Genomic DNA, 15,580 nt, shown 5'->3' with positions numbered 1-15,580 from the left:
GAAGATTTGCAGGATTAGAACCCTACATTGTTTTCTTCATGGCAGAGATCTTGTGTAGACACTAATTGGCAAATCACCTGACATACCATTGGTGCTCACCAAATAAATAACAAGATTAGGGGAAAGATGGACATTATGGTATTTGTATATGTCATTCAAGTCTCAATTTTTAATATATTTCTGTTACATTTTTCTGTAAAATACAATTTTCAAATTGATTCTGATTAACTGGACACCAAAATTCTGAAAGTATTTTGCAGAAAGTATCTTTACATTTTTATTCTGCCTTTCTTACATGTCAATGATCACTTGAGTACTCATAAAGGATAAGGGAATGAAAGTAATAAAGGCTGAAATCCTGCAGCCTTATTCAAGGCTGACTAGCACATTGTGAATTTTTACACAGTGTTCTCTCAGTGCTCCATTTACAATATATGAATATTTCAGTCCTTGTCCTTGATTTGTTTGAAGAATTTGACATATTGTTGCTTTTGTGTTAGGGAATATAGCACAATAGGATATGAGTTGAGATCGCTGTTTCTTATTGAATCCAATACAGTCATCTGCTCAGGATTAAATGTTCTGTCAGCAGGGTCATGGTTCGTCTTGGATCCCTGTTTCTGCAAAGAAAAACCCAGTAGCAAAAGAACAAAAAACTTTTTAATCTGATTCTCTTTGGTCATAAGGGAGTGTTGACCAAAATATAAAATCATTATTAGGTGTTCAGCAACATGGCAATTTTCTCCAGAAGACCCCAACAATCTTAATTTCTAAATTTGGTTTAATTGGTAGCACTTTGAGTCTGAAAATAATGAATTCGGCTGTCCTAGCAAAACTTGAGTTTATATTAATTGCTAATAGAATGAAATAGTATGAAGTATTTAAATTGCCATCCTTTGCATAAGACATTTAAATTGGCTTCTGACTCATAACTGCTCGCTTTCCAGATAGAAGTTTAGAAAGATACCTTTGCCATTCTCCAAAAGACAAACCTCAATGTCCTGAATAGCATTACATCTCTTAATAAAGCACTTTATACTGTCAAAAACTATGTGAAGTATTTCTGAGCTCCTGCTATGTTAGCCTTCACAATCACCGCATTATAAAGTCGCTGAACAACAAGTGTACAATTCACTTGAAACTCATTGCTTGTACGCCATTCTAGTATACTTTGAGTGTTTAGTTAGCTTTGGTAGCCTCTTAGCTATTGCTTCCTAATGCAGTGGTATATGTTCAGATCACAACTGACAGGAGATAAAGTATATATTCATTTCAGAATGTGATCCATTATTTCATCTTCACTATTTTTGATCTTTTACTGTATTCTTTGTTAGCAAAAGGAAATCTTCAAATTGGTCTTTTTTTCTCTTTAACAAAAAATGTTTAATACATGCATGTAAAAATATTGAAATCTCATCATAAAATATGATTCTGGATTACTTTTAGTCATTGAAAACAAAAGTCCAGAAGCAGTCACTTCAATAGCTCTTTTAGTAATTTTGGTATTCATCACTTTTTTATAATTAATTTTTATTGATTAAATTGATTTTGTAAAGTAGACTGGTGCTATAAAAATAGCCAGATGGAGTGTTTTCTTGATGGGTTACCTGATATGGATATTTGAACCAACATTGGGCACAATATTATTTAAATGAGAATTGTCTGCTTTAAAAATATTATAATAATTGAATTAATGCATATAATGCTGAATGTACATTTTACAGATGTTGGTAAAGCAATACTTTGAAGAAATACTTCTTGAGTGTTAATTTAGCAGCTCATCATTTGTTTAATGATGCTCCTTAAGTGACATTTTATCTCTTTATTAAAGGCTAAAGTAAGCGTCTCCCTGACTTCCAAAGGTTAAACATTGCAGCAACCCTCTGTATGGTTGAAGAAGGCTAGCTGTGGCTCTCTTCAGAGCTCATCAGCATTGATTTGAGTGTTTGCTGAAAGGAGTCAAAAAAGTAATTGCAGTCTGAGAGCTCAGAGCTGAACTTGAATTCTCTGTATGGTGCTGCCATAAGGCTGCTAGGCCAGCCCCCTGGTGGGGTTTTGATTGTTAGAGTTTTATATTCAGCTATTTTCCCAGTTGCAAGTGTTGATTAAAGGATGTGGTCTTACAATTAGAGTTCAAATGTGGTCGGATCAGGGGACTGGGGATCAGGATTCCTAGACTCTGTTCCTACCTCTGGCACTGATTCTGACCTTCAAAAAAACACTTAGAGTATGTCTGCACGGCAGCTAGGAGTGTGCTTCCCAGTGCAAGTCGTCAGACACATGCTAACTCTGCTTGAGCTAGCACATTAAAAATAGAAATGTAGCCAGGGGTAGCATAGGTGGCAGGTTGGGCTAGCCACCTACTTACGTACCCAGAGAGCCTAGGCCAGTTTGTGCTCAGGTGGTTAGCCCAAACTACCATCCATGCTATTTTTAGTTTGCTAGCTTGATTAGAGCTAGTGCATGTCTGTCTGTCCACGCTGGGAAGCATGCTTCCAGCTGCAGTGTAGACCTTCCCAATATCGATTTGTACCCGAATGTACAAAGATGGAAGCTATAATACTGTATCCTACTGGTATGTCCAGGCTGGACAAAATTGGAAAGTTTGAAACATTTTCAGGCCTTAGATTGTGTGCTCTTTGGAGCAGGGGCCTCCCTTCTTAAATATTTGGAATGTACCTGGCACTTAGTTGCAGTTAACCTTAGAGTAAATATAGTACTACTTCCTTATTTTGCAAGGGTCCGTTTTTCCACATGGTGGCCTCTCAGTTAGTGAAATAAGATGGTAGTTTCATATGTTTTTTTTTATAATTGGGTTAAAGCATTGGTTCTCAAACTGGGGGTCACAATGTCGTTATGTGGGGGTCACGAGCTGACACCGGTCAGGCATGTGGCTGTGACCTCGGAGCGCAATCGCGGATCTGTGAGCCCCAACCCTAGCCAGGTGTGGGCCTGTGAACCTCCCTGCTTCCTCCCAGTGGAGGAACATGGGAGGAGGGAGGCGAACGGTGACACACACGTACTGATCACCCGCCTCCCAACATTCCTCCATGCCCCCCTAGGGGGCAGTGAGGGGAAGAAAATAAAGTTTGGAGAGAGAGAGAGAGAGAGAGAAAGTGGCAGGAGCGAGGGAGAGAAAAACAAAGTCAGGGCTCTCTGTATCCAGGACACTTTATCCACCTGGGCTTGTGCTGTGAGGCGAGCATCAGAAGCTGCTGCCCTCCAGTTATGCAGCCCAGGTAGGGAAAGTGACCTGGATGCAGCAAGCCCTGATGTTGCTCCTTGCTCCTTCCCTCACAGCCCCTAAGGGTGTGTGGAGGAGCAACAGGAGGAGCAAGCAGCAATACCAGCCACTCTGTGCAGGCAGGTCAGTTTCCCCAGGTGGGCACAGGAGGATGGGTTGGGGCAAAGGGAGAGAGGGGAGCCCACAGGGGCCAGGAGCGAAGCGGAGGGTTCCCCTGGTGGCTGGGGCAATGGGGGAGGGCACCCCTCGAGGTCAGGGAGTCGCACTCAGAGGCTTGCTGTGTGAAAAGGGTCACCGACATAAAAAGTTTGAGAACCACCTGGTTAAAGGAAACTTAAAGTGAAGGTGAACTGCAGCTAAACGGCAATTGTAAATACTTGGAGACCCTTAGGAGTGGTGATATATAGGTGAAAGGTGGTGGTATCATTCTTCTTCTTGCTTTTTTCAAAAGAGGAGGGATAGGGTTCCTGTATTCTTATCATTAACAAACAAGAAAAACAAAATCCAACCTGTTTATTCCTGAAAACAAGAAATGCTCGGACTAAAATGATCAAAATACAGGTCAAATGGTGAAAGGCAATACCAAAGAAAATTGTATTTGCTTGTTTGCATTCCTCAAAGTACTGTGACCTCTTCCTAATCTTAGAATGATTTTGTGAAGTTTAGTCATAGTGCCATGATGAATTCTATTATCATCAGTAAGTGCTTGGACGATGCAATAGAACGTTTTTGGTTTTGTTTTTTTTAACAAACAGAATGACACTAAAACCCTGAAGAAATGGATGGCTGAAGTGGATGCTTTTCTGAAGGAAGAGTGGCCTGCCCTCGGTGACTCAGAAGCACTAGAAAAACAGCTTGAGCAATGTACAGTAAGTAGTCCTTGTGTATATGCCGTTGGGTGTGTGGGTCAATTCTTGTTCTACAAACTTTCAACTACTTAGAAAAAAATGTAAACCTGAACCTCTCTTCGTTTTGTTTTTGAAACTTGTATGAATTTGCATGAAACTGAATTTCCTGGTTTTAAAAGAAATACTGAAAAAAAGAGGAAGTTGAACATACAAAGGGAGTAACATGGATGCTACAATACTGTATCCTTAGGGGGTATGTCCGGTTTGGACAAAACTGGAACATTTAAAACATTTCAGGCCTTAGATTGTGAGTTCCTTGGAGCAGAGGCCTCCCTTCTTAAGCATTTGGAAAGTACCTGGCACTTGAACGAGTGCTATTGCAAATAAAATAATAAATAATAATCATAATAGAGAGAAAGCACATGCTGCCCTCAAGAGATCATCTAGGTTTTTTTTCTTGTGCCATTTTATGGTAGTTTATTATTTCAGGGAAGGAGGAGGCACAAAACTGGTTGCTGTGGGTGTCAGTTTGTTAGCCATTTAAGCTAATTATGTTATATTTAGGCAACCTGGCAAAAAGGTGGCAGACAACATAAATAACAGAAAAATAAATATACGTATTGAAAATACACACACACAGTGTCAGTGAGGTGAGTGACAGATACAGGAGAAGCAGGCACAAAATCTCTGACATTGCCCCTCATGATAGGCTTTTGGATATCTTGGGATGGGAGTAGTATAAGTACCTGATTAGAGACAAAGGGCATCACTTTTGGGGGCTCCTTTGGACACAAGGTAATGGGAACAGCATATTTAATAATTCTCTTATTATTCCACTCAGAATTTAGATGCTCGTGTGGCTTTACAAACAGACCTCGTGAATTCCTTAAAATTAGAGTGTTTTGCCTCATGAAACTTACAGGCTCTGTCTCTGAAGGATTTGCAATTCAATTGTCAGGCATTTGCAAGAATTTTCTGTGGAACATACAAATTCCACAGACACTACAAAGCTATTACAAAGATCACAGGCCTGACGTTCTTGAAAACGAACTGTCTTATTTTTCAGAGGTGCTGATCATCCATAAGTGTCATTTAAATCAATAGACATAATTTTCCCACACAGGATTTATTTGGCTCCAAGTTTAACAAGTTCCACTTGATAAGCATGTGACGCATTTAAGTTCTTTGAATAAGAGTTATTCTGTTTAAAGACTCTGGAGGCTAGACATAGGGAGCTGGAAAATATTTGCATGAATATTGTACCACAGATGTCCAGGCTCCTTGAAACTGCCTATTTGGTTTATAGAGTTTACAAACTCTGCATGTCTATTTACTGTGTATAGTCTGTAATCTGTTCCAGAAGATCTTTTTATATATATCTATTATTCTCTCATGATCTATATACCCTTCTGATTGTGCCAGAAGAATTTGTAAGCATTATGAGCTATTCTGTTTTTCTCATAAAAATTACAAGTCCCAGATAGGTTCTAGCAGAGCTTTAAAACATCTTGAAGTATTGATATTTCCTCACAGGGCTTACAAACTCTTCTCGCTATCCCATAGATATAGTAAGGGTGCTCAGTCTTGTAACTTTTAATAATCCATAGACATGTGTCTCACGGAATTTACATTCTGTAAATGCTCTGGGAGTGTGTGTAAATTTTGTGAAACATAGCTATTGGCCACATATGATTACCAGCTCTTCAGAAACTCTCCTTGTTTCTGTGTTACTCCGAACTTCCATAAAAATGCTCAGAAAATATAGAGGCAGATTTGTATCTCTTACACTAGTGTAAATTCAGTGTAATTCCACTGGCGTCAATGGGGCTAAATTTGTAGCAAGTCTATAAAAATAATTCCTCCTAAAGTCAAATACTTCCTTAAAAAGCGGAAATTCTCCTTGTTCTCCAAACCTTCCTTCTCATCACTATCTTCATCATGTGAGAAGCTCTGATGTCCTCCATGGTATTCTTAGTGATCTTTGATTAATTGTTCAAACGCTGACCAAATCTTGTCTCTTCTCACTTTATAGCAATTCTGCAATCTGTTCCTTCCTCTTCAATTTCTGTTCTTTGTTCCCATTTTCAAAGTATTGACTCATCCCATGATTCTTTCTCAAGTCTCCTTTCTTTAAACTATCCAATATATGGCAGGTGAAACTTCCTTTTTCCTCTTCTGTTCCGACTGAGGACACCCCCCACCCCTTCAAGTCTCTTCACTGGCTTTTTCTCTCTCTCTGCCTAACGTTCAATCAGCTCATTCTGGCATTTAAGTTTCTGCCTGAGTATCCTGTCATGCTCAAATCACTTCCTTTGTTTGCTGTTCTAACCTTTTCCCTCCCCTTCTCTCCTTCCACTTTTGCCTTCATGCCTGTTTTCACACTACTGCCTTCACTTGGAGCACTGCACTCCTTGTAAGGACCAAACATCCTTGTTTTCTTCCTTCAAATGCCTCCTCAAAGCCTATTTCCTTTGCCTTGTTGCCAATGTTGACTTCCTCTCCTATGAAGTTTATTCCTCACTTGTCCTAGCAGAGCCTGTAACTAAAAATGATCAGAATGTATATGATTTGATTCCTGTACAACATGATTTAGTTTGTTTGTTTTAAACATAATCCCCCCTTTCCCTTCACTTTTGTACTTTATGCTTTGTCCAAATAGATTGTACAGTTTTGGAGGCAGGAAACTTAATCCCACTTCTCAATCATGGCTCTGCTCTCCTTGGTGCAAGAACAGATAGGAATGGAAAAAGTAATTTTCTGCCACCTTAACACAGTTCACTACAAATCTTAGCCAGTGACAATGGAAAACTCCCATTGACTTCAGTGAAATCTGGATTAGAGCTGGTTAGAGACTGTGGCTGGTCTCTTGTGCAAATTACAACAGCCTTGGGGCAGATCTAATTTGCACCCAGTTGACTATACCCCGAGAGGCAGTTCTAGCAGCTTGTTATTGCCAGGGCAGTGTCACTCAAGCCTCAGGGATGTAAGGGGTGTAGCATAATCACCTACAGAGGGGTGATTACTGTGGTAGTCAAGGAAGATGGCTTTACAAACTATTTGGGGACCAAATCACACTGAAGAATTGAGCACCATGTCTCTCAACCACTACACCATATTACAATCTTGTATAAATTTTATTAATTTTTATCTTGTACAGAAAATCTAATAATGTAAACTCATTTTAAGACTGCTCATCCTTCTACTCTGCATTTTGCATAATACTGTCTTTTAATTGTGGTCATTTCAATAGAGATCTGGACCAAACACATAAAGTATCAGAATATTTTATGCACTTATTTTATTGGACAGTTTTATAGAAATGGCATATCTGTAATAGCATCTGTATGTTTTATTTTCATAAACCTTCTCCTATTCCTTTAGGCCTTAGTAAATGATATCCAGACAATCCAGCCCAGTTTGAACAGTATTAATGAGGTTGGGAAGAAAATGAAGAATGAAGCAGAGCCTGAATTTGCTTCCAGAATACAGACAGAACTAAAAGAACTCAATGCTCAATGGGAACACATTTGCCAACAGGTACCGTGTCTCTTGCTGTGACTGGTTCTCTTTTAATTAACTTTCAGATTTCTCATTGGCATAATTCCTTCTTCTCTGTGCATAGCCAGTGAATGTGAGAGAGAATCTAGACATATTTGGTTCAAGCTAATTAACCTTCCCTCTTAGAAAGTTTGTCTAGTATGTTGAAATATGTGTAAAGTAGATATCTTAAACTATGCAATTTAGTCTAGCCATACATCTTATTGCTGATGTAAAATTAACTCTTTACAATATAAACTTGTTTTGCAAAAATATTTCTCAGTCTGCCAACATATGAGTTTCTGCATTTAGCAAGTTGTTATTGAAAATTTTCTTTTGCTTCTGACTTAAAATATCTTCTTATACTGACTAGCAATTCTCTAGATCAAGTCCTTCTAATATTAAGAATTCAGTAACTTAGAACTGTAACTGATATTTATCCATCCATTTAAATTAGTGTCACAAGTGCCCACAAATGTGTGAGGGGCAGGTGGTATACAATATTGACCTGAAAGGCAAGTGACTTATTTTTATTATGCTCTTGGTTAACCAGTGATTTTTAACCTGTAAGGAAAACATACCAGTCAGCAGTGGTCAGTGTAAAGTTACCACTTTGTATAATATGACTGCTAATGGCATTACAAAGTATAAATAATCCTTTATGTATAATATTGTATACTTGTTTTAACTTTGTTCCTATTAAATCTGGGTTATTTTTAAGCTTTTTTTTTGTTTGTGTACCCTTTAAAACAAATTCCCATATTTATATATCAAAACTGTTGCCCGCAAGAGGGTTTAAATCTTTCTTAAAACACAGAAATACAATGATTTTGTTCTTTTTTGTTCATATTAAAATTGGCAATTAAAAAAAATCTATTGGGATTGACCAATGAGGATCCATTCCCGCAAGCTGAATAAAGCACTCTTTCTTTGCTCTGGAATGTCTTATATAAAGAAAACCAAAGAAAAATATTCAATATGATCTATTCTTCTTTATAGAATTTTAATGAATCTGCTTCAGTATCTCTTGGCAGATCAAAAGCATCGCTTTCTACTTACTTACAGTGGCAGAACTGTTCAGCTTTAGAGCTGAGAACACCCTGAGAACATGTCAGGTGACACTTTTGATCTGCCAAGGAATGCAAAAGCTTGTTCATGGATATATATATACCTCTCTGTAATGCTGACTTACCAAAAATAAATAAATAAATAAAAAATAGAATTTGAACAATAATGCAACTATGGTAATCAACCAATCCAGGATTGTTTTTCAGTTTTATGTATTCTGAATGGTAATTGAAAACTATACAGATTTCCACACATACGGTAGTTTAACACAAACTCAAGTACTTCAGGTTTTAAAATTAGATTCTGGCCAAATATTGCCACTTGTTATACTTCACCTACCCAGACTGCTAAGAGTGTGCTATAAAATGCTTTTCTATCAACTCTGTCACCAGACACTTCTCTCCTTTTATGCTGACAACAGTAACAACAACAAAAGTTATCTGGTGTATTTAACATCTTTACCATAAACAGCAAACCTTCAACTCCAGGAACTGAACATCTATGTTCTACTTACTCTTAATCATATTTAACCAAGAAAGTAAAGTAAGTTGCACAATAGATTTAAACTTGAGAGGTATATTTCACTAAAAACTCTGCTGTCAAACTGTACTGCCATCATCCTCTTCAGAAGAAGTCCAGTTCAAAGAACCCAACGTGTACTCTTGTAAAATATAACTCCATTCAGAGATTAGAGAAAGTGTTATTTAAAGCTAACGGTTTAAAGCATTCTATTACATGGATAAACATCTAAGGTGAATGAACAAAATGATACTTTGCCTTCTCTGTTTAGAGATTTTCAGCTGAAAATCTCTAAACACTTTACACTTGTGGGAAAATATGTTTATCCCCATTTTATAGATGGAGGAATTGAGGCATGGATCACATAAGTTACTTTTCTCTTACAGAATGGTTTAATTATATCTGTTGGGTTAACAAGTTTGTAAAGGTTACTGCTGTTGTAGTATGTTTCTTTGAAATCTGGAACGCACTTACTTGGTCCAGTCTTACAGTCCTTTCTCAAAGAGATCCCTTTCGTTAACCTGCCTTAGAGCTTTTATTTGTCTATTTTTATTGTGCAATATCGATGTAATATACGGAGAACTGTTTTAAAGATCTGCATTCTTTAATATCTTGTGCACTGCTTGCTTATAGAAATTCCAACTAAAATTCTGCAGGGGGAAAAAGCCTCTAAGTTCTTGATGATAAAGTTCTTGTGGGTGGTTGTGGTTTTTTATTTTATTTTGTATGGCTTGCATGGTAGTCTTGATGTAGTATTTCTATCCAAAATGCATCTGATGATCAAAATATACATTGTCAATATGCATTCTTAACATAGTAACTTCAACACTAGCTACTAAAATACATACAAGAAGTGAATATAAAAACCATTCCAAACTGCAGGTATTTCTTAAAAGATGGGGAAAAATCAACTAAGATTACTACATATGCATGCAGAATGACCTACACCCTTGCAGATAAGGGAAAGTTGCCAAAGGGCAATCATGTACTCTTTTATAAATCAGTGGCCACTTGAAATGTTATCTCTTATGGGGCTGCTGCTACACAAGATGCAACTTTATGTGCCTTGTGACTCAAAATGGATACTTTTGGGCTTCAGCTTTTTTTGATCAATATTTATTTCATTCATTGTTAGCATCTGTAGTTTTTGCTTTTTACAGTGATGATGACCTTTATTTTTGTGCAGCAGAATTGTACATCAAATCATCAAATACCATTTCATGTTTCTTTCTTAAAGGCCTCTGCTAAGAAGGCAGCACTAAAAGGTGGTTTGGATAAGACTGTGAGTCTTCGAAAGGATTTGTCAGAGATGCATGAATGGATAACCCAAGCTGAAGAAGAATACCTGGAGAGGGATTTTGAGTATAAAACACCCGATGAATTACAGAAAGCGGTTGAGGAACTGAAGGTAAAAGGCAGACTGACTTGTTTAATTTATGTCTGAAGCTCTTCTTTGAAGCCATCGTTACACACAATCGGTTTGCTCATTTAAAAGAGTTGCTTTTTATATCTGATTGGGAAATCTGAAATTTGAAGTGATAGGTGGCTTAAAGTAATTTGTTTCAATTTAGAGTCTGTTGAAAGATATTTAAATTTTTTCAGTACTCTGTTGCTACAGGGTTTTTTTGTTTTGTTTTTTTGTTTTTTTTTTCATTGCTTTATTGGTTTTCTGATTCTTTGCAGTCTGAGCATTGATTTAATTAAGCAATAATTACCAAAGAATCAGTTGTTAGCAGTAGTTAACCACTAGATAATTACTTGATAATCTAGGGTGAAATCAGTTTGATTGTTTAACTATTACATTACATAAAGAGAGACTATCATTTAGGACTTCAGTGTTGGTGTATATTTATTTATTTATTTATTATTTATTAGTGTATTATTATATACTATATACCTGTTTATGATATATACTCAAATATGCTCTAACTCAACTACAAGACATGGGTTTCATGCAGGAATTTATGGTGTGGGATATGCAGGGGATGACAGTAATGGTCCCTCTGGTCTTAAAAAAAAAAAAAAAATCTGTTTTTTATACAGAGGGTTTAATGAAAGTTTGGAAACATGTACCCCTGCAGCTGAAGAGCTTTTCCTTTACCAGCTGATAGAAAGGAGTTCATGTAAGTGCCTATAGAAATCAAAATGGGACAACCATGGTTTGCCATGAATGAAATGTAACCCCATATTAAAAGTGAGCATATGTTATTGGGGCATAATTAGTGTGTGGGAATATTTATATTAGACACTGAAATAATACATGGCACTTGAATTTTACACTATCTATTGAAACAGACATAGTAAGAAAAAATTATGTAAAATTTACTAATGGGTCAATTTTGCATGATTAATTATGCATTTGCTCATGGAGAGGGCCCAGAGCATTGGCAGAAGCATCCAGAACCTCCTTTTTGTTGAAAAACTCTGGGAGGCATTTCTCTTGAAGCTCCCACTGGGGTGGTGCAGCTCTACAGTTCCCCACAGAGTGTGTACAACTGAGCCCAGAAGCCCCAGTCCTGAAAAGAATTATGCATGCGTTTAACTTTCATTGACTCCACTGGGATTTCTCACATGCTTACCATTAAGCACATGCCTAAGTCTTTGTAGGATCAGTGACTCATTTTGTAAACATTTCAGGGCAGGGAACTGTTGTCTTATGTATCTGTAAAGCACCAGGCACATTAATGATACAGTATAAATAAACATTACCTTATTATTGTTAACAATTGCATAGTGATGTCTAAAAGCACCAGTCAGGATCAGGACCCCATTGTGCTTCATAAGCAGCTAAGGAGAGATGTTACCTGCTCTGATGATCTTCCAGTCTAATTAAAGTCAAATCATAACTGAGAGAAACAAACAGTAGAAAGGAAGGAGGGAAAGAGAGGGCAGAGGAGGGTAAAAGTAATTAGTTGTTGCGGTTACATAAGCTAACAGTGAGGGCAGCCTGGTCGTTAAATATGGTTAGATAATTGTTTTTAAAATTCCCTATTAAACTGTGGTCCACTGTGGTTGCCTAACATTTGCATTTCCTTCACTCTTCCCCCTGGGATCGCTACTCACTTCTTACTGCACCTTTCTTCAAAACCAAGTCGCACTCGCACCCAAGATTTCTGTGCTCAGCTGTTATCCCAGGCAGTGCTATTGTATGAGGAAAGGATTCTGTCCCGACATCCTCCGCTGATTTGGGGGATGAATGGGAGAATCCAAAGAGTGTTCATGCTGAAGCTCAAATTTGAAATATGCTTGTGATATCACCGGAGTCCTAGACAGAAGTTTGATTATTTTTTTTAAATCTCCCCAGTTGACTGTGCACCATTAAAGATGGCTAATTTAATTTATTTAGAAGTAACACAAAAGATATTTTAATCTGCAATTCATTCCAGCATTGATGTCTGAAGCATTTTCTCAGCAAGTATATTACTGAAGTTTTGTTTTGTTTTGTTTTCTTACTGCTCCAAAAGGCTCAGTATTTGCATACTGTGTAACTCGTTTATTTCTTGTTCATGGTAAACTTGTATGTTGTCTCCCAAATGAAAAGAAGATAAATAAGTTTTCATTGCACTATCAAAGGTGGTATCAGAGTGGTTGGCAATTACTTCCTTGATTCTTGTTTCTTTCAACCTGAGTAGAATCTTGACCCAATTATTTGAACTCTGCTTTCTTCTCTGCAAGTCAGGACCAAGGTCATGACTATCATTTCGTTCTATTTTACAGAGAGCAAAAGAGGAGGCCACACAGAAAGAGGTGAAGGTGAAGCTACTCACAGACTCTGTGAATAATTTTATCGCAAGAGCTCCACCTGCAGCTCACGAGGCCTTAGAAAAGGAACTTGACATACTAATTACCAACTACCAGCGGCTCTGCAGCAGGCTAAATGGAAAGTGCAAAACTCTGGAGGTCAGCTACTTTGTTGGTCTTTAATATTACAACTATTCAAACTGCAACAGTAAGGTACACATTAGCAGATAATAAACTCTAGTCTTTGTCACCTTTTCTGGTGTCATGCTAAATCAAGTGTGCTCATATTAAGTTGATATAAAAGTAGTTCACACCACAAAATCATAATAGTTATTCTGATGGAGCACAGTTATGTATTTGGCAATGTCTGACTAAACACAGCCGAGAGCGACCTGCCACAGAGATTTTAAACTTGGAAAGAATACTATGATTTATGGACTTTCAGAATGTTTTACTTATAATGCCTTTGCTTAGGTAGGTAGGTGTCTGAAGATATAAAAATGCTCTGTGAATAGCATGAGTAAGATAGGTGTTTAATGTTTTAGCATTCTGTTTTAAATTCTAGCATCTAGGCAATCCTTAAATATAGCATTCATTGTGGCTTAGAACCAAGTTCTATGACTAAAATATAATTTGGTTGAAACTGATGAAAACATTGTTTCTTTTAAACATCATCTTATTAATTTGTTTTCAGTAATAGATTTTTTTTAAATTGCCAAGCCACATAACTTTTTATAGCATAAACTTTAAAGAAATATTAAATTTACATCTGAGAAGTTTAGAAGAAAATTGGAGACAAATATATATTGATTAAATAAAAAAGGCATTTTCAAAATCAGAGTAACTGTGAGGATTATATTAAAATAATCTTTTTTTCCACTAGACTCTCCTTACCTGATGTTGTATTGGCCTTCTGTTGAAACCACAAGGTGCTTGAAAGCACTCTGAACATGCATGCAACTCTTGTAGATGTCAATAAACTCTGGAAAAACTGTGCTTTGAATGTTCTCTGTGCAAAATATCTGATTGTCTTTAAAGAACAAGAAACTATTTAAGTACAAAATAGGAAACTTGTGATGAACAGATTGATATCAACATGGTTTTGTACATGTGGAAAAATTAATTCTGAGCTCTCATGTTCAGGTTAGAGAAAGACCATAATATGTGATGTTACAGAGGATATAGTATTGAACAGAGCAGTTGGAGGATGAGGACTTGGAGATCAGACATTATTTGGTGGGATTAATGCAAGGAAGAAGCAGCTATGATTTTTTAAATAATTTTGATTTTCTATCTCATGTACATTTTTTTTAACCAGGAGGTATGGTCATGTTGGCATGAACTATTGTCCTACTTGGATGAAGAAAATAAATGGCTGAATGAGATGGAGTTGAAACTCAAGGCAACTGAAAATATCCAAGGAGGTGCAGAAGAGATTTCAGAGGCATTAGATGTAAGTGCTGGCTTAACTGATATTCAGTATCAAGGCACATATATCAACACCATTTAGGAAAACCTTCCATTACGTATGAAAAAACCACGAATCTGCATAACTATTTGGAAAGATATAGACTTTTTGAAAAATCACAAAGTGCTACTTGATTCAACAAATCCTACTTTGATTTTAATGTGTATGCATTTTTTAATCTGATAACAACCATCTAAATGGAATAGAGTAATTCCATGTATGTTCCCCTGTATGTTCTGTACTTATTACATGTCATACTTGATAATAAAAGATATACTCTTAGAAATCCTGGCACTACTGAACTCAACGGCAAAACCATTATTGATTTTACTGGTCCCTTCAATCTTTATTCATTATTTATTAAATCAACGGGCTATTTAAGAGTTATGTTATGGTTTGTCTTCATAGGGATAAAAGCCCTGCAGCACGGCATTGGCTAGCCCAGGTCAGCTGACTAAAGCTCATGGGGGCTCAGGCTGTGGGGCTAAAATTTGCCATGTAGACATTTAGGTCTGGGCTGAAGCCCAAGCTCTGGACCCTCCATCCTCAGAGTTTTTCAGAGGATCTACACAGCAATTTTTCAGCCCCAGAGTCTGAGCCCCACAAGCTCCAGTCAGCTGACCCAGGCCAGCTGCAGGTTTTTTATCCCTGTATAGACAAATCTTTAGTCTTCTCAGTACATCAGAGTGCAGAAAACAATTAATTAATTTGGTGGTAACTTTGGGGGCCCCAAACCAGTTAGAATACTTAAACAAATGCTTAATTTTAAGCACGAGTCCCATTTGATGGAATTAATGCAAGGAAGATGCTGTGATTATTTTTGGTTTATAATTTTGACTTTCTATCTCAATGTATGTTTTTTCACCAAGAGGTATGGGCATGTTGGCATGAGCTATTATCCTACTTTGATGCCAATGGTATAAATCAATGTTGTTAGGGAAAAAGACCAGGGAGACCCAGAGGCGGATTGGGTCGATGGCTACCCTTTATTGCCTGCTTCTTCCTCCTCGATGCAGCGAGTGAGTGATGAGGGGGTTACTTTACAATCCTTTTATCCATAGCAGCATGTAAATGTAAATGTATACATTTCCAGCAACTCCTCATAGACCCTTATTTGGTTACATTAACAACTATATAATGAATACAATTATACCC

At 37.2% G+C, this 15,580-nt stretch overlaps 1 protein-coding gene across 23 annotated transcripts in view; it reads left to right on the top strand.

The window, feature by feature from the left end:
- The window catches only part of DMD (dystrophin), a 1,854,857-nt gene that overhangs the window by 795,514 nt on the left and 1,043,763 nt on the right, over window positions 1-15,580 (top strand). For all 23 annotated transcript variants that reach the window (XR_010919130.1, XR_010919131.1, XM_067545076.1 and 20 more), the window contains 5 exons: window positions 4,000-4,113; window positions 7,474-7,629; window positions 10,454-10,624; window positions 12,934-13,116; window positions 14,276-14,410. Coding sequence is in view for 21 of the 23 variants with exons in the window: in XM_067545076.1 (XP_067401177.1) it covers window positions 4,000-4,113; window positions 7,474-7,629; window positions 10,454-10,624; window positions 12,934-13,116; window positions 14,276-14,410 (759 nt within the window). In the remaining 2 variants the exon portion in view is untranslated. The remainder of the gene's footprint in view (window positions 1-3,999; window positions 4,114-7,473; window positions 7,630-10,453; window positions 10,625-12,933; window positions 13,117-14,275; window positions 14,411-15,580) is intronic.

This window comes from Emydura macquarii, unplaced genomic scaffold (genome assembly GCF_026122565.2).
Source record: "Emydura macquarii macquarii isolate MOO-44397 ecotype Brisbane River unplaced genomic scaffold, CSIRO-AGI_Emac_v2 contig_1043, whole genome shotgun sequence".
Lineage (NCBI taxonomy): Eukaryota > Metazoa > Chordata > Testudines > Chelidae > Emydura > Emydura macquarii.
Note: the sequence above shows the minus strand (reverse complement) of the source record. Positions and strands in the feature narration are given on the sequence as shown.